General features: G+C 56.6%; 1 protein-coding gene across 1 annotated transcript in view; it reads left to right on the top strand.

Moving 5' to 3' along the window:
• Positions 1-18,589, top strand: part of PRKCZ (protein kinase C zeta) — a gene marked incomplete at its 5' end in the record, with an annotated part of 100,904 nt that overhangs the window by 51,377 nt on the left and 30,938 nt on the right. Inside the window, one exon of the mRNA XM_021708557.1 lies at positions 14,263-14,348. Within this exon, the coding sequence (XP_021564232.1) occupies positions 14,263-14,348 (86 nt within the window). The remainder of the gene's footprint in view (positions 1-14,262; positions 14,349-18,589) is intronic.

Here is an 18,589-nt window from a genome sequence, read left to right as displayed (position 1 = left end):
CCCAGGAGGGTCAGGGCACCTTGTCTTTGGCTTTTAGCATGAAACAGAAATGCAGAGCCACAGAACTGTCGATCTCTACATCTTCTGTTACCATTGGCCTAAACTGTCAGCCTCTGGGCTGGGGACTTCTGGGGTGATCCCCCCTCTCCTTGACTGGAGGTGGGAGCTGGTTCGAAGGCTGTTCAAGGAAGCTGGCGTAGACAACATTTTGCACAAGGAGGTACATCCTCACAAACCACTGCTGAAGTCCAGTCCCGGTCTGCTGCTTCTGCCCTGTAGTCCAGAAATATTGCTTTAAGGGCCAGAAAATCTATAACCATGAGAGCATGTCACGTGTTGCCGCTGCGTCATCCTCGCGTGCTGCAAGGTTGCTATGAATGCTGTTCTTCAGTAAACTTTTCTACCAAAGAAATGTATTTGTTAAAAATGGACAGGGACCGGGCACTTTGGAAAGCCAAGGTGGGAAAATTGCTTGAGTCCAGGCATTTGAGACCAGCCTGGGTAACATAGCAAGACAAAATCAAAAAGTTAACCATGCGCGGTGGCACATGCTTGTCGTCCCAGCTAGTGGGAGGCCGAGGTGGAAGGATCTCCTGAGCCCAGGAGGTCAAGACTGCGGTGAGCCGTGATTGTGCCACTGCACTCCGGCTGGGGTGACAGACCGAGACCCTGATTTAAGAAAGGAAGAAAATACTTTAATCTTCTTTCTTTCCTTCTTTGACCCACGGGTAATTTAGATGTCTATTATTTACCCTCCAATCATTTGGGAACTACTCGGGTTACCTTTCTCGGTGTGATTTTTACCTTTATGACGCTGTGGGCCGAGAACACACTCTGTCAGTTCTCATCTTCTCTTAAGACCTGAGGAGACCACTCCGTGACCCAGCACATGACCCTCTTGAGTGCATGTCGCATGCACATCCACGGTGTACTCTGCCTTGCTGGGTACCGTTCTGATGAGTGCACTCACGTTAATCGTGGCCAAATCTTTCTGTATCTTTTTCTTTTTGATCTGCTTCCTGTGTCACTTACTGAGAAGGATGTGCTAACTCTATCCAGCTTGAATTGTGGGTTTGTCTGTTGCCCCTCATAATATCGTTAGTTTTTCTTCATGCGTTTTGTCCTGTATAAGGCACAGACAGATTGGGGATCACTTTCTGTCTTTGGGTTGATACTTTCATCCTCATGACATGTTGCTCTTTAACATGAAAAGTCTTGTTGCCACCAGGCTCATTGGCGTGACGTACGTATGATCACCCTGCTGTGTGTGGGGATGCGGACTCAGGGTCTGTGTGGCCTGTCGATGTATGCCATCACTTTCAACTTTGCCACGTCGTGTTTTGCAGATGGCTCTTCCAGGCAGAGCTTAAAGGGTGTTTTCGCCCCGGTCTGAAAATGCTCCTTTCAGATGAAGCGGGGTGTGCACTCACACCCGTGTCACGTCGGCTCTTGCTGTGTAACCTGTCGCCCTCTCTACGTTCTACGTCAGTCCTGTCTGTCGCTTCCTATCTTGCCTTCTTGTGGTTGAGGCACGTGTCTGAATTCCATTTTCCTTCCTTTTGTTGGCTTTATTAAGTGATTCTTTTTTAGAACGTGCTCTGTTAATGCTGCCTTAGAAACCGCAGTGGTGACACACCCATGGAATGGAGCTTGAACCAGTAGTTCTGCGCTTCCCAGAAAAGGCAGAAACCTTAGAACACATTAATTCTGTTTATTCCTTTGCTGCTCCTTGATGCTGTGGTTTTGCCACTGTTGCTGTCATCGTAGACGTAAACTCCACACGCGTGTAGACCTGCCCGGGAGGTGTTTGTGTTGGTGCTGCTTTCAGGAGCATCCCTTCAGCTTTACCTGCCGGCCTACCCTCCAGAGAGGCTTTGTGTCTTCCTGCACATCCTGAAATAGTCTTCCTTCTGTTTGAAATACTCCCTTTGGGTCTTGCGATGATGCCCAGCCTAGACTCGAACTCCTGAACTCACATGATTCTCCCACATCAGCCTCCCGAGTAGCTGGGACTCCAGGTGTATCGTGCACTCAGCCTAGTATTTCTTTCAGTGCACACTTGCTGATAGCTGATTGGGGGAAGTGTCTTTCTTCTGCCTTCCTTTTGGAAGTATGTCTGCTGGTGTGGGGTCGTGGCAGGCAGGTAGGAGTTTTCTTCTGGCAGAGGCAGGGCTCTCTCACTCAGAGTCCCTACCTACCTTGCCGCTCTGGGAGATGAGGGTCTCCCTGTTCCCCCCAGTTCTTCCTGAAAATGCCTTTCCTTCCTCTGCAGTAGTCTGTGGAGGAGAGGGCTGTTCTGGCTGTGGAGCTTCCTAGCCGGCCACACCGTGTCTCATCTTTCCAGGAGAGCACCAGCCTGTGTCTTCAATACTGCCTAGCCTGGGCCACAACCATGTCTCCTGTGCCCTCTTTCCTGGGCTTCTTCTGTCCTGCTTCTATCTGGGTCTTTTCCACTTGATGTCTCTTGCTTCATCTGATCTGCTCTTAAACCTGCCGCCATGTTACTCATTTCATTTGCCCTCCAGGATTTCCTGCGAGTCTTTTTTCAGGTCCCGTATACGGTGCGGTCTCTCACGCCACCCATCTTCTGAAATACACTTTGAGCATCTGAGTCACTTGCGAGTCTTTGTGGACTGTTCGGTCATATACACCTGTTGGTTGGCCCACCCAGTGGTTTTTGATTGAATATCAGACATTTCCTTGAAAAGCATAACGGGATGGCTGAGTGATTTTCCTATGGGATGATTTCACTTTCTCTGGCTGATGGGGTGTGACTGGATCACCTTGATTCAGGTAAGGCTGGTCTAGTTCTTGTCTTCCTTGATGCAGGACCCATCTCTTTGAGGAACCTCAATGAGAAAGTCTGGGGTTCACTAGGACCCCAGTCTCTGTGTCTCCTCACTACCGTGTTAGCCAGAATCTTGGCCTCGCTCACCTTGTTTTGCTTTATCTGTTGATCTCTCGTCTGGAGCTTGTGCAGTTCAGGGTTCATCAAGCGCTTCACAGGAAGAGGACGCACTGAGATCCAGGTCTGTCCCTCCATGGCAGCCTCTTCTTGGGATCTTGGAGGGCTGCGTGGGCAGGGCTGCCCCTCCTCCACGCACCCAGAGGGCAGAGCACCCACCTGAGAGTGATTTGAGCCTTGAGACATGGGACGTGTCTTACTGAGTGTTGGACTTGGTGGGGACCCATCACTCCTTCTTCCTTCTCTTTCTCCCTTTGGAGTGAGAACATCCATCCTCTGTCCTCCTCACATGCAGAACACATACGTGACATCCCAGCAGCCCCAGAAGTCTCACCTCCAGCCAGTATAAACTCCCAGAGTCTCGTCTAAATTGGAAGTGGCTGAGCCCCAAGGCACGGCTCATTCCAGGGCAGATCGCCCTCTAGCCATGAGCCCACCACATCAAGCCAGCTGTGTGTCTCCCGGGGTGTCAGGTGGAGAGTCATGGCCTGGTTGTCCATGACCCCCAAGTGTCGAAGCCCCAAAGCCCGTGTGACAGTACATGGAAAGGAAGTTTCTGGCAGGTGACGAGGGTCGTGTTGGTGGGAGCGGAGCCCTCACGGCAAACTGGTGCCCTAAGAAGAGACCCCAGAGACTGCCCTCGCGTCCCATCTACCACAGGGGGGACATGATGACAGGGCTGCCTTCTGCGGGCCAGGGGAGCGCCCCAGAACAGGAGTCTCTGACTCTTTCAGTACTGGGGTCTCCCGTGGCAGCCTGAGTGGCCGAGGACAACTCCTCAGTTTTGTCTCCGATAAGAAAGCCGTAAGCTCTCGGCCTCGCCTTCTGGGTGGCCCGCAGAGACCCAGCCCGTGGTGGCCTCGCCAGCGCCTCTCTCAGCCTCCCTCGTCCGGCCTCCAGCACAGGTCCTGCTTTTGCTGTCCAGCCACCGCCACTGTCCCTGGGAGCAGGGTGGCACCTGCAGCCGTGCCAGTGTTCCGACTGGTTCCTCAGCAACACTCATCCCGTGGCTCAAGTTCTGGCTGAGCTTTCACTTGGGCCGACTTCATCACAGTGGCCCCGTTCCCCTGGGTTGGTCCTCTGTGTGCTGGCGACCGTGGCCTCGGCCCTGTCACGCCCAGTGGAGGGTGGCAGGTGCTCGGACACCTTGTTGTCATTGTGCTTTGTTGTTGTTTTCGTGAATCCATAAAGAACAACTCCCACAGAGAAGTGAGCTCTCCTCAGTATGAATTCATTTGCAACGAACTTCTTGGATGCTGGTGTACGTCAGTGTTCACCAATGTCTCTTGCTTCTTGGTTTTTGTCTTTTAGAGTCAGGGTCTCACTCTGTCACCCAGGCTGGAGTGCAGTGACAGGATCATGGCTCACTTCAGCCTCGGCCTCTGGGCTCAAGGCATCCTCCCACCTCAGCCTCCAAGTAGCTGGGACCACAGGCGGAGTAAATCAGTTCTCTGAAAGAGGCTCAAGCTTGAAGCCACAGCATGGGGATTTTCCAAGCCAGGCTTGCTCAGGGCCCTAGCTGTCCGTGGCACGATGCGCTGTCCATGTCCAGCCTTGACCTCCCGTTCACACTGAGCTCTGCCCCCTGGACAGGCCCGTCAGGTGCTTTCAGGCTGACATGAAGCCCCGCCTCCTTTCCCCAACCCGGCTATTCTGGGATTTGCGTAACTGCTTTCCCATTGCCGGCAGTATGGTTGTCCGCCTTTACTGTGGTGACCTCACAGAGCACATCTCTTGATGTTCATTTGGGCCACAGAGGAGGCGTTGGCAAGAGAACTCACACAGGTGCCCAGTCTGCAGACCCACCCCCAGGCGGCACCATGCAGAGTCCTGCAGCCCGTGTTTCCCCAGCGTGGCTCCTGCCCCCACCCACACGAGACCCCATGACACGGATGCCAAGGCCTGTCTGCTTCCTCAGTGGGAGGGTTCCTCAGCGGGCAAGGCCCCATGTATATCCCTAAAGACATCAGCTTCAGAATCAGTCCCAGTGCTGCTGTGTGGCGTGGTCAGCTGCACAGGGGCCCACGACTGTTTAGGCTGAAATGGGCGGATCACCCTAACGTGTCCGTAGCCCACACATCACTCTCTTCGGCCTGCTCGGGCCACGTTGACCACGTGTCTGCCCGGGCCATGGTGTCACTGCGGAATGCCCTCTCTGATCGGTTGAGACTCCAAGCAAGCAAGCCCAGGGATGGGGACACCAGGACTACCCGGACAGAGGCCGCACACCCTGGGGCGTGGCAGAGGCCATGTTTCCACCACCTGGAGTTGCTGTCCCATGGCCCCCCAAGGGCTGTGGTCACTTGGTTAATGCCCCGTGTCAGTGTGTCGTGCCAGGGATGTGCTGCCCGTCCCTCCTGGGCTTCTCAGCTGTCCCCCTGTGGCCCTCGGCACCGTAAGTCTCCCTTGTGCCTGTGTGGTCTGTCCTTAGCTCCCACAGTGCCTGACTCTTCCTGCCCTCCCTGTGCGCCCTCCTGCCTGGATGTGAAGGGACGGACGTTAGCAGAACTCGCAGCCACACTGACCAGTCGTGCCTGGCTGCGTCTCTTCTGTTCTCTCTCTAGCTCTTGTGTGGTCTCCCTGTGGCCTGTGGGGGCAGGGTGGGGTGCTGCCCCCACAGGGGTCAGGGCTCTGGCTGCCCTTCCTGAAACAGACCCCTTCCCTGCCCCGCCATTCGCTTCCCACTGCAGTGGGCACTCAGGCTTCTTTCTGGGTGTGCTGTTGTGATTTTAGTCATTCTCCCGTCACCTTTGGAAGCCTAGCATGCTCTAAATCGCATCTTCCATAGGGAGATACGTCAGTGGGCAGAAAAATGACATTTGAGTTGCAGGCTTGCGATCTGGGACGGTCCCTTGGATGGGGCAAGGCCGCGCCTCCCCGGCCTGCTCACCCTCAGGTCCTGGCCGGAGCTCACCCTCCCCACACCCTGCCTGTCACTGCTCTGAGCACCTGGGATGAGCCCGTGTGACCGGTGTGACCCTTGGAGTAGAGGGAGCCCGGGGTTCTCATTCTCCCGGGGCATCCAGGCCTGGCATGCATGGCAAGCCCTGGCGCATGTGTGGTGAGGCTGAGGTGGGCACCAGGACTGTGTGTGGCAAGCACTGCTTTGTGACTCCATGGCCGTGCTCCCCACGTCCCCCTGCAGCCCAGCCAGCGTGGCCGTGTGCCCAGGGCTGAGGGTGCAGGCTGCTTTGTGCCCTGATGACTGACCAAGCAGAGTGAGGTGTTCCACCCGAAGTCCCAGCTCCTGTGTGTGGTCACATGTGGCTCAAGACGTCCCCCTGGAGACACGGCATTCGTGAACGTGGCTGTTTCGTGTCCTGTCTGTCTAGCGTGCATGGGCATTGGACCAGCACTGCGGAGACCACCCCCCCTCCTGGGGCTGAGAACCCACTGGAACCTGCTGCCCAGGGGGAAACCAGCCCAGAGGTGTTGACACCTACTCTGCCTGCACCCTCGGTGACAGCCGCGCCCCAGCTCCGGGGGGCCCCTTGGCCTGAGGGTGCCTCACTGGCTCTGTGACCTGTGACCACCACAGAAGGTTGTCCACAGGCCTTGACTGCTGCCTGTGCCATTCCCCCACCCCCATCCCGGGCACTGCAGTGCCGTCCCATGGCATTGCTGTGTGCGGTGCTGGGCACCCCATGCAGGGCCATGTCCAGCAACAAGGAAGGCCCCAGCACCACCTGGCTTGCTGCTGGGCATTCGGCACATCCCACGCATGTCAGGGTGGGTGCCGTGGCCCCTCAGCCACCTGCCACGCTGAGCTTGGCCTTTTGAAATGTGTTTTCTTCACCTTATCAGCATGCTCGAGATGCTGGATTGCCATGGAAACAGGGCTCATTGGCATTCCTGTGGCCACCCTCATTATAGAGTCCCAGGGACAAACCAGAGCTCCTGGGGGTTGTCAAGGTAAGGCTGGAAGGGAATGGCGCACAGCCCATGAGGGTGATGGAAGAAGCCTGTAGCACGTGATGTCCAGCCAGCTCAGCCCCCAGAGCCCAGGCTCTGTCCCCAGCCGAGCTCACATGACCCACTGCAGTTGTGCTGTCCACTATGTGTGGAATATCAGTGGAGACCCCCCCTGGGACTCCCCCCAAGAGGGTTTCAGAACCCAGGCTTGGCTTTGAGACCCTCTTCCATGGAGGTGACACACGGCCTCCCTTGCTGGGGGTAGCAGGGGCTGGGGTGTCCCAGAGCACCATCCCCCCAAAAGGGCTCAGTGCCACACCCATCTTCTTCTGCAATGCTGCCAGCTGTCGCTTAGGTCAGGAATGGGGCTTTCAGGGCAAAAACCCAAATTCTGAAAATGTGACTGGCTTGAGCAGGGGGTGCATTGATGCCCACAGCCCTCACAGTGGGTGAAACTCTGTGGACAACCTCCAGGTGCTTGGGCCCGCCTTTGAGTAAATTGGCCGAGGTTTGGAAGGCGCTTTGTTGATTTGGACGCTTGGGAGGCCACATGCCTGTCCTGCCAGAAGAGAAGTATCAGACTGGGCCTGTGAGGGGCGTTGTGTGCACACATGACCAGCACCTCAACGTGCTACAGCCACGTAGAGCCCACTGAGGCAGGACGGCGAAATGTCACATGGCGTCCTGGGTGGGGTCTGGGGCAACAGAGATAGTTGGTGAGACTGAGGAGAGACCAAGGAAGAGCAGGGACTCTGCTGAGGACATGTCAAGATCATGATATGATGCCTTAAACTTATGAGTGAAGAAAATAATGATTCGAAGTGATGCCCGAATTCTCACTGCTAATGTGAGACGAATTTTTGAGTGGGTAAAGGTTGCCCCTAAGGTGACCCGCCTACTTTGCGGGATGCCTGGGAGTCGCAATCTGCCGTCCCCCTTATTAAAAAAAAAAAAAGATCATGATACAAGCCACGGGTAGGGAGCTGAGGATGGCACCGCACGGCTCTGTGGGAACTCGCCAATGCAGTCTTCCCACATGTCTAAAGCTGTCCTAAAAAATGACTGACTGGCCGGGTGCGGTGGCTCAAGTCTGTAATCCCAGTACTTTGGGAGGCTGAGGTGAGCAAATTGCCTGAGCCCATCAGTTCGGGAACAGCCTGGGCAACTTGGCGGGACCTCATCTCTACAGCATATCAAAAAATTAGCCGGACTTGGTAGCACGCACCTATAGTTCCAGCTACTTGGAAGACTGAGGTGGAAGAATTGCCTGAGCCCAGCAGGTTCACGTTAGGGTGTCCATGAGCGTGCCACTGCACTCTAGCCTGGGCAATGGAGTGAGACTCTAACTCAAAAAAAATAGAAAAGACTAACTAAAAAAGATGATGAGAGCCGGGCTCAGTGGCTCAGCCTGTAATTCCAGGACTTTGGGAGGCTGAGGTGAGCAAATTGCCTGAGCCCATCAGTTCGGGAACAGCCTGGGCAACTTGGCGGGACCTCATCTCTACAGCATATCAAAAAATTAGCCGGACTTGGTAGCACGCACCTATAGTTCCAGCTACTTGGAAGACTGAGGTGGAAGAATTGCCTGAGCCCAGCAGGTTCACGTTAGGGTGTCCATGAGCGTGCCACTGCACTCTAGCCTGGGCAATGGAGTGAGACTCTAACTCAAAAAAAATAGAAAAGACTAACTAAAAAAGATGATGAGAGCCGGGCTCAGTGGCTCAGCCTGTAATTCCAGGACTTTGGGAGGCTGAGGTGAGCAAATTGCCTGAGCCCATCAGTTCGGGAACAGCCTGGGCAACTTGGCGGGACCTCATCTCTACAGCATATCAAAAAATTAGCCGGACTTGGTAGCACGCACCTATAGTTCCAGCTACTTGGAAGACTGAGGTGGAAGAATTGCCTGAGCCCAGCAGGTTCACGTTAGGGTGTCCATGAGCGTGCCACTGCACTCTAGCCTGGGCAATGGAGTGAGACTCTAACTCAAAAAAAATAGAAAAGACTAACTAAAAAAGATGATGAGAGCCGGGCTCAGTGGCTCAGCCTGTAATTCCAGGACTTTGGGAGGCTGAGGTGAGCAAATTGCCTGAGCCCATCAGTTCGGGAACAGCCTGGGCAACTTGGCGGGACCTCATCTCTACAGCATATCAAAAAATTAGCCGGACTTGGTAGCACGCACCTATAGTTCCAGCTACTTGGAAGACTGAGGTGGAAGAATTGCCTGAGCCCAGCAGGTTCACGTTAGGGTGTCCATGAGCGTGCCACTGCACTCTAGCCTGGGCAATGGAGTGAGACTCTAACTCAAAAAAAATAGAAAAGACTAACTAAAAAAGATGATGAGAGCCGGGCTCAGTGGCTCAGCCTGTAATTCCAGGACTTTGGGAGGCTGAGGTGAGCAAATTGCCTGAGCCCATCAGTTCGGGAACAGCCTGGGCAACTTGGCGGGACCTCATCTCTACAGCATATCAAAAAATTAGCCGGACTTGGTAGCACGCACCTATAGTTCCAGCTACTTGGAAGACTGAGGTGGAAGAATTGCCTGAGCCCAGCAGGTTCACGTTAGGGTGTCCATGAGCGTGCCACTGCACTCTAGCCTGGGCAATGGAGTGAGACTCTAACTCAAAAAAAATAGAAAAGACTAACTAAAAAAGATGATGAGAGCCGGGCTCAGTGGCTCAGCCTGTAATTCCAGGACTTTGGGAGGCTGAGGTGAGCAAATTGCCTGAGCCCATCAGTTCGGGAACAGCCTGGGCAACTTGGCGGGACCTCATCTCTACAGCATATCAAAAAATTAGCCGGACTTGGTAGCACGCACCTATAGTTCCAGCTACTTGGAAGGCTGAGGCGGAAGGATTGCCGGAACCCAGCAGGTCGAGGCTGTGGTGGCCAGGAGCGGCCACTGCACTTCAGTCTGGGTGACAGAGTGAGACTCCGACTCAAAAACAAACAAACAAACAAAAAAAGATGATGAGGGCCCAGAGCCGAGGTTCTAGGAGGCGCCAGGCTTTGTGTCATTGTGATGAGGGTGGCACAGGCTGGTTGCAGCCTGGAACATTGCAGGGCACTAGGGACTTCCTGCATGGTCTCTGCAATCCCTGTGCGTCTAACATTGTCCCAGAACAAAAAGTGTGTTTCCCGGTGAAGGGTGCCCAGCCCTTCTTTGGACGCCTGGGGCTCCCTAGCCCCTGCTTCCCAGGGGTAGCTGAGCAAGGATCGGGCACCCTGAGGGCTCCTCAATACTGCCCAAGCTAGCACTCAGGTGCCGGGAGTGCTGGGCATCGAGCCCACCAGGATCCCCAGGGTGGAGTGCTCTGAATGGGCCTTTCCAGGGGCCTCTGTTTTGGGGCGAGGAGGAGAGAGGAGAATGGGAGGTGCGTGCAGGCCGGAACCTCCTTTGAGACCCCGTGTTCGTCAGGGACCTTGGGATGTGTGGGGAGGTGTATCCTGTGGAACTGGCTGGGCGGATTCCAGGCTGGGAGGACCGTGGCCCAGGGCAGCTGGCAGGCCATCTGTGCGGCAGCCCCCATGCTCAGGGTCCCTGCCCTGCGTTCCCTTGGGCCTTCAGCAGCTGGGTGAGACCACCCTCAGGATGGAGGGCCACCTGTGCCCCTCCCAAAAGCATCTAGAGTCCTATTTGACCACATATCTAGACATCGTGACCCAGCCAAGCGGACATAAGAAATGACTCACCACAGGCTCACAGCGTGTCGGCTTGGTGCCTCATGCCTCTCCTGAGCCACACTTGGTCTGCAAGTAAAGGCAGTTGCACAGTCTTCCTTCTCCTCATGTGAAAGTCTCTCCTGGGACGGCAGGCCCCGACCTTCCCCGAGGAGGCTGCCACGTGCGTGTGGGCCGTCCAGCACACAGTGGCTGGAGGGGAGGGCCTCACTGCCTTGTCTTCACACTGCGCTCTCCCGTTCACCATGTTTCTGTCTCGGAGAGTGGCGTGATATCTGTCCCCATCACTCCTTGTTCCAGCCCACCTGCTGCGACTCACATCCACCTCAGACCATGCATGAGTGGGCAGAAGGGATGCTGGCCACGTCCTGGTGGGGAAGCCGCAGGGGTTCCATGCAGGCTCAGAGCTCTTTGGTCCCTTTTAAAATTCTGGTCTACTGTATTGAAACAAAATTCACCTCTCCCCTCCCCAACAAAGTTCAGAATGAATCCACATCACGGAACTGAGCTGAGGCCCCTGAGGACGTGACGAGGGACATGGTGGCACAATCCTGGGTGGCTCTGCCGCTCATGTCTGCAGTTCTCATTATTATGTGTCGGTGCATGTGCTGTTTGACGCACACCCGGAACAGGGGCTCCTGTCCGCCACAAAGCGTCTGGACCAGCGGGCCACCCACCTAGCCTGTGTGCCGCCCTGCAGCCGCCCCGAGTGTGGAGTCGGTTACTCACCTGCTGGAGCATTTGTGTCCTGTGACTGTATCTTCTGTAACTACACGTCCAGTCACATGTTGCCTGGCTATACAGCCATGGTGTCACATTTGCTGGCCCAGAGATGCACTTGGGCTCTGCTGCAGCCCATGTGCCATTGGATGCCACGTACTGTTGATTCGCCCATTCTCTCGTCCACAAGGCTCAGGGCCATCGGATGTTCTTGGCCATTCAGAGCCTGTGAGGAGCTGTGGGGCTGCCGGGCCGTGGGGGGCACACGTTCCTCTTCCCAAGCAGTTTCGAGCCGTCGTAGACCCTCCAGGAGAAGCGATGACCCCGGGAACCCATCCTTTCCCGTGTTGCGGTCTTGGGAGCTGGGCTGCCCCATGGGTGCAAGAGGTGCCAGCCATGGCGGGTCCCTGGTCACATGAGGCGTGTCCTGGCAGACTCCGTCTTGTCTCCCCTTCCCTCCCAAGGAAACATGTATGGCCCTCGTTCCTGTTTTGATGCTTGCTCATTATTGGTTACAGACATCCAGGTGCTTTTAGATGACCTAGAGGGTGTGGCCTGTCTGTTGTGCCCCAGGGGACTCCGAGGGGACATACCCTCCCTTGCATGGGCCCCACCTCCTTTCAACTCATGCCTTTCCAGTCCTGAGAACATCCTTAGGGGTAGCTGAGGTCTCCTCCTGCAGCGTCTTCTAGGTTTCTGTCATTTTGTCACTCGCAGTCACGTCCTTATTTTATGAGGGGCCAAGTGTTTGTGGCATGAGGGTGTCTTAGTCCATCCAGGCTGCTGGGACAAATGCCACACACCGATCCCTGAGAAATGACAGGGCGTCGAGGTCAAGGCGTAGGTAGCAGTGGTTCCCTGAGGCCTCACCACAGCCTGCGGGTGGCACCCTCTTGTTGTGGCTCATGTGGCAGAGAGGGTCTGTGAGTCAGAGTGCCATGGTGTCTCCCATAAGGACCCCAGTCCCATGGAGTCAAGGCCATACCCACCTGGCCTCACTTAACCTTAATTGCCTCCTGAGAGGCCTGTCTCCAGGCCCAGCCATATCGGGGATCGAGGCTTCCACGTAGGGAGTTGGGCACACACTTGCCCGTCCCAGCAGGGGCCCCGGGGATGGGCTCACGCCAGGCTCTATCTAATCCCACTGGGGAGTCTGTCCATCCTGGGGTCCCCGGCAGGCCTTACCTTCTGCTGCATGTTGTCGAGTCGCCTGACCTCTCACAGCTCGTAGGTTTGGGAGGACACCCAGTGGGCTGATTTGATTTCCCGTGGCAGGGCAACACTGCTGTGCACTCTGGCTCTGAGGCCCCGCCAGTCTGACCCTGTCACTCCACACCCTCCTCCCTTTCTTTCTTCTGGGAGGGTTGGAATCTCATTCCATCACCCAAGCTGGAGTACAGTAGCACACTCACAGCCACCCCAGCGTCGACCTGCTGGGCTCAGACCATCCTTCTGCCTCAGCCTTCCAAGTAGCTGGAACTACAGGCGTGCGCTACTGCGCTAGGCTATTTTTTTTTAATTGTAGAAATGAGGTCTCACCAAGTTGCCCAGGCTCTTCTCGAACCTGAAGGCTCAAGCAATCCCCTCATCTCGACCTCCCGAAGTGCTGGGATTACAGGCTTGAGCCACTGCGCCCAGCCCCTCCTCCCTTTCTTCAGGGACATCCCGGGGGCATGAGTGCCCCATGAGGGAGCAGTGAGACCTGCGGACCCTGGGAGCAGGGACCCACTGTGGCCGGGCTTCCTGGGTGGGCTGGGCCATGTGGAGGCTCATTTGGGCTCCTGAGAGCCAAGGGCAGATTGACCAAGGGGTGTGTGCCTCCCTGGGGCCTGGGGTGTGGTGAGTCTGGGGGCCTTACCTGTGGCGGGAAGCCTTTACGGGTCACTGGGCAACACGTGAGCCTCCGTCAAAGCCCACACCTCGCTTTGGGGCATTGGAGGCCGCTTGCCGGGTCCTGCACAGAGACTGGGGTGGGCTGGGCTGCTGCTGGCCATGGGGCCCACGTTCCCCCAGGCTCCCGCCCCCCCAGAACCCTGACTTCTTGTTTTCACCCTGAACCTCCCATTAAAGAGAGAGGGCGGGGTTTGCCGCCTCTGTGGCCTGAGTCTGGCGGGTCAACCAGGCTGGTGATTTACTTGGTTTAAAAACATTCCGTTACAGTTTCCACCTTGGACACTCTCGTTAGGCATGAAAGTAGCTTTCACTGGGGAGTCTCATCAAAGCACAAAGCTACCCCTTGTGCAGCGAGTGCTGTGAGTTCTGTTTTCACACGTGTTGGTTTCAGAGCGTTCAGAGTGGCCAGGTGAAGTGTTTTAGAGGAAGGTCAAGGCTGGTGGTCAGGTGATGGCTTTAACGGGCAGCATTCTTCCTCGCGCTTGTGTGTTATTGACCGATGCTAGGATAGTCATGTTTTGTGCCCCTTGGGTCTGGCTTTCCTTCCACCCTGATGGCTAAGTGAGTGGAGGCCAGCCAGCAGGCCACGGGCTGAGGAATTGATGATGTCATGATTGTTTCCACCCAGCCGACCGTGGATTCCAGTCTGGCATCCACGCTTCCTCCTCGGGCATTTCTGTGTAAGCGTCCCGGCCAGTGTGGAGTGTGCCCCGTGTGGAAGAAAGGCCCAGCTTCCCTGGGGGAAGGAGGCGGGCAGGAAGGCAGGCAGAGGACACATGGCCTGGTGCTGCGGCCAGGCTGGCTCTTCAGCGTGGCGGTCAGTGAGCACTGGCCCCGGGGTGGTTTCCGCTGCCCCGCGGACGCCGGCTCCATCCTTTCCCAGGCCTCGTCTCCCGCAGCCACGGCTGTGACATGAGCCTCGTATGTGGAGAGACAGGGAGCCATGGGACGCCATCACCCGGCTCTGGCTTTCCGTGACTGGCGGCGGCCCTCAGCCGCTGGCATGGGAGTGGCCTGTCCCGTCTGTGCCTGGCAGGGGGAGTGGGCTAGTGGCCACAGCGCTGGTTTTTGACGCCTTTTCGCCGCCTTTCTAGAATCCATCTACCGCCGGGGAGCCAGAAGATGGAGGAAGCTCTACCGCGCCAACGGCCATCTCTTCCAAGCCAAGCGCTTTAACAGGGTGAGTGCCAGCCTTGGGCTTTGTGTGTGGCTGTCACAGGGTGAGTGCCAGCCCTGGACCTCACGTGTGGCTTTTGTGGACAGGGAGGTGAAGAGGAGGCGTCCTGCTGATCCAGGCAGGACTGGGGGAGCCTCTCACGGGGCTGCTCTGAGCCCTGAGGTCCCCTGAGGCATCGTCCTTGGACAGGCAGCGAGTGAATGTGTCCCTGTATCCCCACCTGCCTGTTATGCAACTCCAGTCGGTGCCATCGTCTGAGGCTTGCACCTTGGGGGGGGCATCCCCAAGCACCATGTTCAGGTGCCTCTTGTTGGCTGCAGGGGTCTCCCTGAGCCCGGAGACCCTGGGCAGCCCCTTGCCTGCTTGGGCTCTGCCCCTCCTTGGTCCGTTCTGTCCCAGCCCTGCCGGTTCCTCTGCTCAGTGCTGCTCTCGATGTCTCGGTTTCCTCCCCTGTAAATTGCCGATTGTGAGGGAGGGGGAGGCCTGGCGGCACAAGGGTTGACACGCATGTGCATATGAGAGCCAAGGCTGTCCGTCATCAGGAACCAGGGCCTCTGTTGCAGCCTCGGCCCTCCGACCTGCCCGCACAGGCCTCACGTGTGGACCTCCGTCAGGCGTCAACCTCTCTGCCTCCTCTGCAGAGGCCTGGGTCACACGCCCAGTGGGTGCTGTGCCTCCTGACTCTTGCGGCCTGTCCTCTGGACCACCCCAGCAGTCTGGACATGAGCCGCTCCTCCCGGGTCTGCCTGTGTGCTTGGTCCCTGTCGCATGCAAGGACAAGGTGAACCCCACATGGGACTGACATGGATGGGGTCAGAGGATGGCCCGAATGATCAAGGAGGGTGTGGGGGCATTAAGCTCCTTGAAGGCCAGTGCAGGATGATGAACTGGGCATTACCTGGAGAGCCTGGAGGACGTCCTGGAGGAGGAGACAGCAGATCATGCTGCTTGGGAAGTCAGCACAGAGGAGATGCCAGGAGCACCCAGAGTGTAGCAGGTGCAGGAGGGAACAAGCAGCATCAGAGAGCCCCTGAGGACGCGGTGTGGGGCGCCGGGCACGGGAGCCCAGGCGGATCTCTGAGCTGTGTGCCTAGGGCAGGTGGGTGTAGCAAAAGGGCAGTTTGGCTGGGGCTGGGCTCAGTGTGGCTGGGGTGGCCCCATCAGGGGTGCTGGGGGCACCGGGGAGGGTTGCAGCACAGAGATGCCGTTGCGCCCTCGCTGAGGCCAGTCACTCCCCACGTGCACTGTGGTGGCCTTGGCCATGCCCCAGCCTCCCCTACAGATGCCACGTTTGTTCTGGGGCTGTCGGGATAGCGCACCATACACTGGGCAGCTTAGACAGCAGCACTTCCTCTCAGTTCTGGGTGCCAGAAGCCCACCATCAGGCCTCCCGCTCCCACAAAGGCACTGGAGGGAAGCTGTCACCTCCGCAACTACTGGTGTCTCTGGCCATTCTTGTCCCTTGGCTGGTGCAGAAATCTCTCCAGGCTCTGCTTTCATCCTCATGGGGCCTTTTCTCTGTGTGTCTGTCTCTGTGTGTCTGTCTCTGCCCTGTGGGGACACCTGTCTCACATTAATCCAGTATGACCTCATTTTAATTTTAACTGATCACACCTGCAAGGATCCTTATTCCAAATAAGGTCATGGTCAGAGGCTCTGGATGGGCATACCTTTAGGGCAGACACTTCAACCTGCTACAGCAGCCCATGTGCCAGCCTTAGGGCCTTTGCACGTGCCAAGCTCTTGCCCAGCCTGCCCTTCCCTGCCTCAGAGCCCGTGCTTGTCCTGCTTTTCCTGCTCAAGCATCTACCCTATCGGGCCTTCCTCTGTGCCCTGACTCACGGCACTCCTGCTGGTCCTCACGGCTCTATTTTATCCGCCCACCCCCACCCCCTACCCCATGCCTAGCATGTGGGGACAGGACTCAGTGTCCCATGCCTAGTACATAAAGGCCCGTGGTAAGCATTGGTTCACTGTGTGAATGGTTAGAGGACAGTCATCTAGGAGCCCTGAGTGGCTGCCCTGGAGACCCAGGAGGAAGCGGGGGTGTGGGGTGTATCTGCTGGGAAGGAGCAGGACAGAGGCCAAGGCAGACGTTGAGAGGGCAGTGTGTCAGTCGCCCTAAGGAGGCCGGCAGCCTGGGTGAGAGACCATGGGGAGCTGCTGAGCTTGAGGATCTCAGCGGAGCCTCGCCACATTTCTGGGCCCACAGGGTGTGAGCAGACAGTGAAGCTGGCTGCTGAAATGTGGTGGAATGGAGACTCCCGGCCTGGGACACAAGGCTTTGTGTCCCGCCCGTGTTTGTTTAGAAAACAGCTACCAGGCAGACCTGTGGCCTGGTGGCTGCTCTGCTGTAAACCTAGATCCCGGCTTGACTCTGGCCAGAGAGGGGATTTTAGGCAGAGCCTGCAGCCACCCATCAGGAGATCCAAGAGAAGACTCTAGAAGCCCTGCCCTCATCTACTATCAGTGAAGCACTTTTTCCTTCATTTCTGGCCAACTGATGGGGCCCAGTGACACGGGCCAGGGCCGGACAGCCCAAGGGGCCAGCCTCTCCCTGTGCAGGTTTTAGGAGAAAAGCCCACTGCAGGTGCAGGTGCACACAGATGACTCTGGCCGGCCTGCCGTGCCTCTCCCCACAGTCAGTGAGCAGGCTGGGGCGTGCTTCCATGTGCCACTCTGCATGGACGCACAGCCCTCCCAGAATGCACGCCAGCAGGCTTTCACAGACAGGCTGAGGCGAGCCCGGCCGAGGCCCAACCTCAGTGCTGAGGAAAGAGTCACGTGCACCCACAGCTTACCAGCGTGGACTCCCACTGAAGGTTGCCCAGGTCTAATCACGATCCTGCTGATTCTCTGCAGCCTGAGGCCGCCCTGGGCACACTCGCCTCGTGCTAATTACACAGCCGCCTGGATCAGCTCTGCTGTTCGCTCAAAGGGGCATTTCCAGAGCTGCGTGTTTGGTTTGTGTGAACCAGCAGGACTTAAAGGGAAAGAATCCGCCAGAAGAGAGAATGCCCGTGTTGCTGATTGGTACACAAGGAGGAAAGTGCACGGACATTAGCACGTGGGACCCCGGCACCCACCGGGTCTTTGTGCCCTCGCAGTGGCTTCCCTCAGACTTCTGAAGGGAAGGACCTGTGAGATTCTGGGGTGGAGCTGGGGATGCTGCCTCCCCTGTGGCCCTCGTCCTCCACCCTCCCCGGGGCACAGAGGACTGGGAGGAGGCCCACTCGGTGGGCAGGGCCAGACCCCAGGGACCCCAGGGCTGAGCATTGCCTGAGAAGGAAGCGGGGTCGCCCGGGGACTCCAGGCTTTGCTCCCATCAAAGTAACTGCAGGTGGAGTGAGGCTAAAAGCAAAACCCTAAAACCGAGGGGCGATGCAGGTTTCTGGAGCAAGACTGAGAACCAGAGGGGCCTCTCAACTCAGTCACGCAGACTGCTTAGAGTTCTGTCATTTCCAAACTGAATGCAAAAGACATACCGGGAAAACGTAACAGATAAACCTGGAAGAGTAAGAGACCAAAACAATGAATATGTGAGGTTTTTCTGGGGTTTTTGTGAGTTGGGGTCTCACTCTGTCACTCAGGCTGGGGTGCAGTGGTACAATCATGGCTCGCTGTAGCCTCAACCTCCTGGGCTTGAGTGATGCTCCCGCCTCAGCCTCCCAAGTAGCTAGGACTATAGGTGCATGCCACCACACCCAGCTAATTTTCTTTTTAAATTTTGTAGATACAGAGTCTCACTAAGTTGTTCAGGCTGGTCTCAAAACTCCTGGGCTCAAAGTAATCCTCCCACCTTGGCCTCCCAAAGTGCTAGGATTACAGATGCGAGTCCCTGCTCAGCCTCACATGTTTAAGATTCTTAGGCGGCACGTCAGTGTTTGGTTGATGCAGATGGCACAAGCCCAGCAGGGTGTGAGTGGCTGGTGGGACTATAACTATAGATGAAGACAGCTTAACTTCCACAGGTAATTCAGGAAATGCAGGATGGTCTCCTTGTCTGCGTCTGGATGTTGCAGTATTAAATCCGGCATTGCTGTGTGGTGGTGGAGTCTACCAACCCTCAGGATGGGGACAGACGGGCCCCACTTTCTGGAAATTGCTTAGGAAATATGCAGCAATGGCTTTGTAATGTTCCTGCCCTGCATCTGCCTCAAAGAAAAAAGCCCATCCTAGCCGGGCTCGGTGGCTCAGCCTGTAATCCCATGCCTTTGGGAGGCTGAGGTGAGTCGGCTTGCCTG

The sequence above is a fragment of the Carlito syrichta genome, unplaced genomic scaffold (genome assembly GCF_000164805.1).
Source record: "Carlito syrichta isolate Samal-C Ts95f unplaced genomic scaffold, Tarsius_syrichta-2.0.1 Scaffold142918, whole genome shotgun sequence".
In the NCBI taxonomy this organism is placed as follows: Eukaryota; Metazoa; Chordata; class Mammalia; order Primates; family Tarsiidae; genus Carlito; species Carlito syrichta.
The sequence above is the reverse complement of the archived record's forward strand: the minus strand, read 5'-3'. Positions and strand labels throughout refer to the sequence as shown.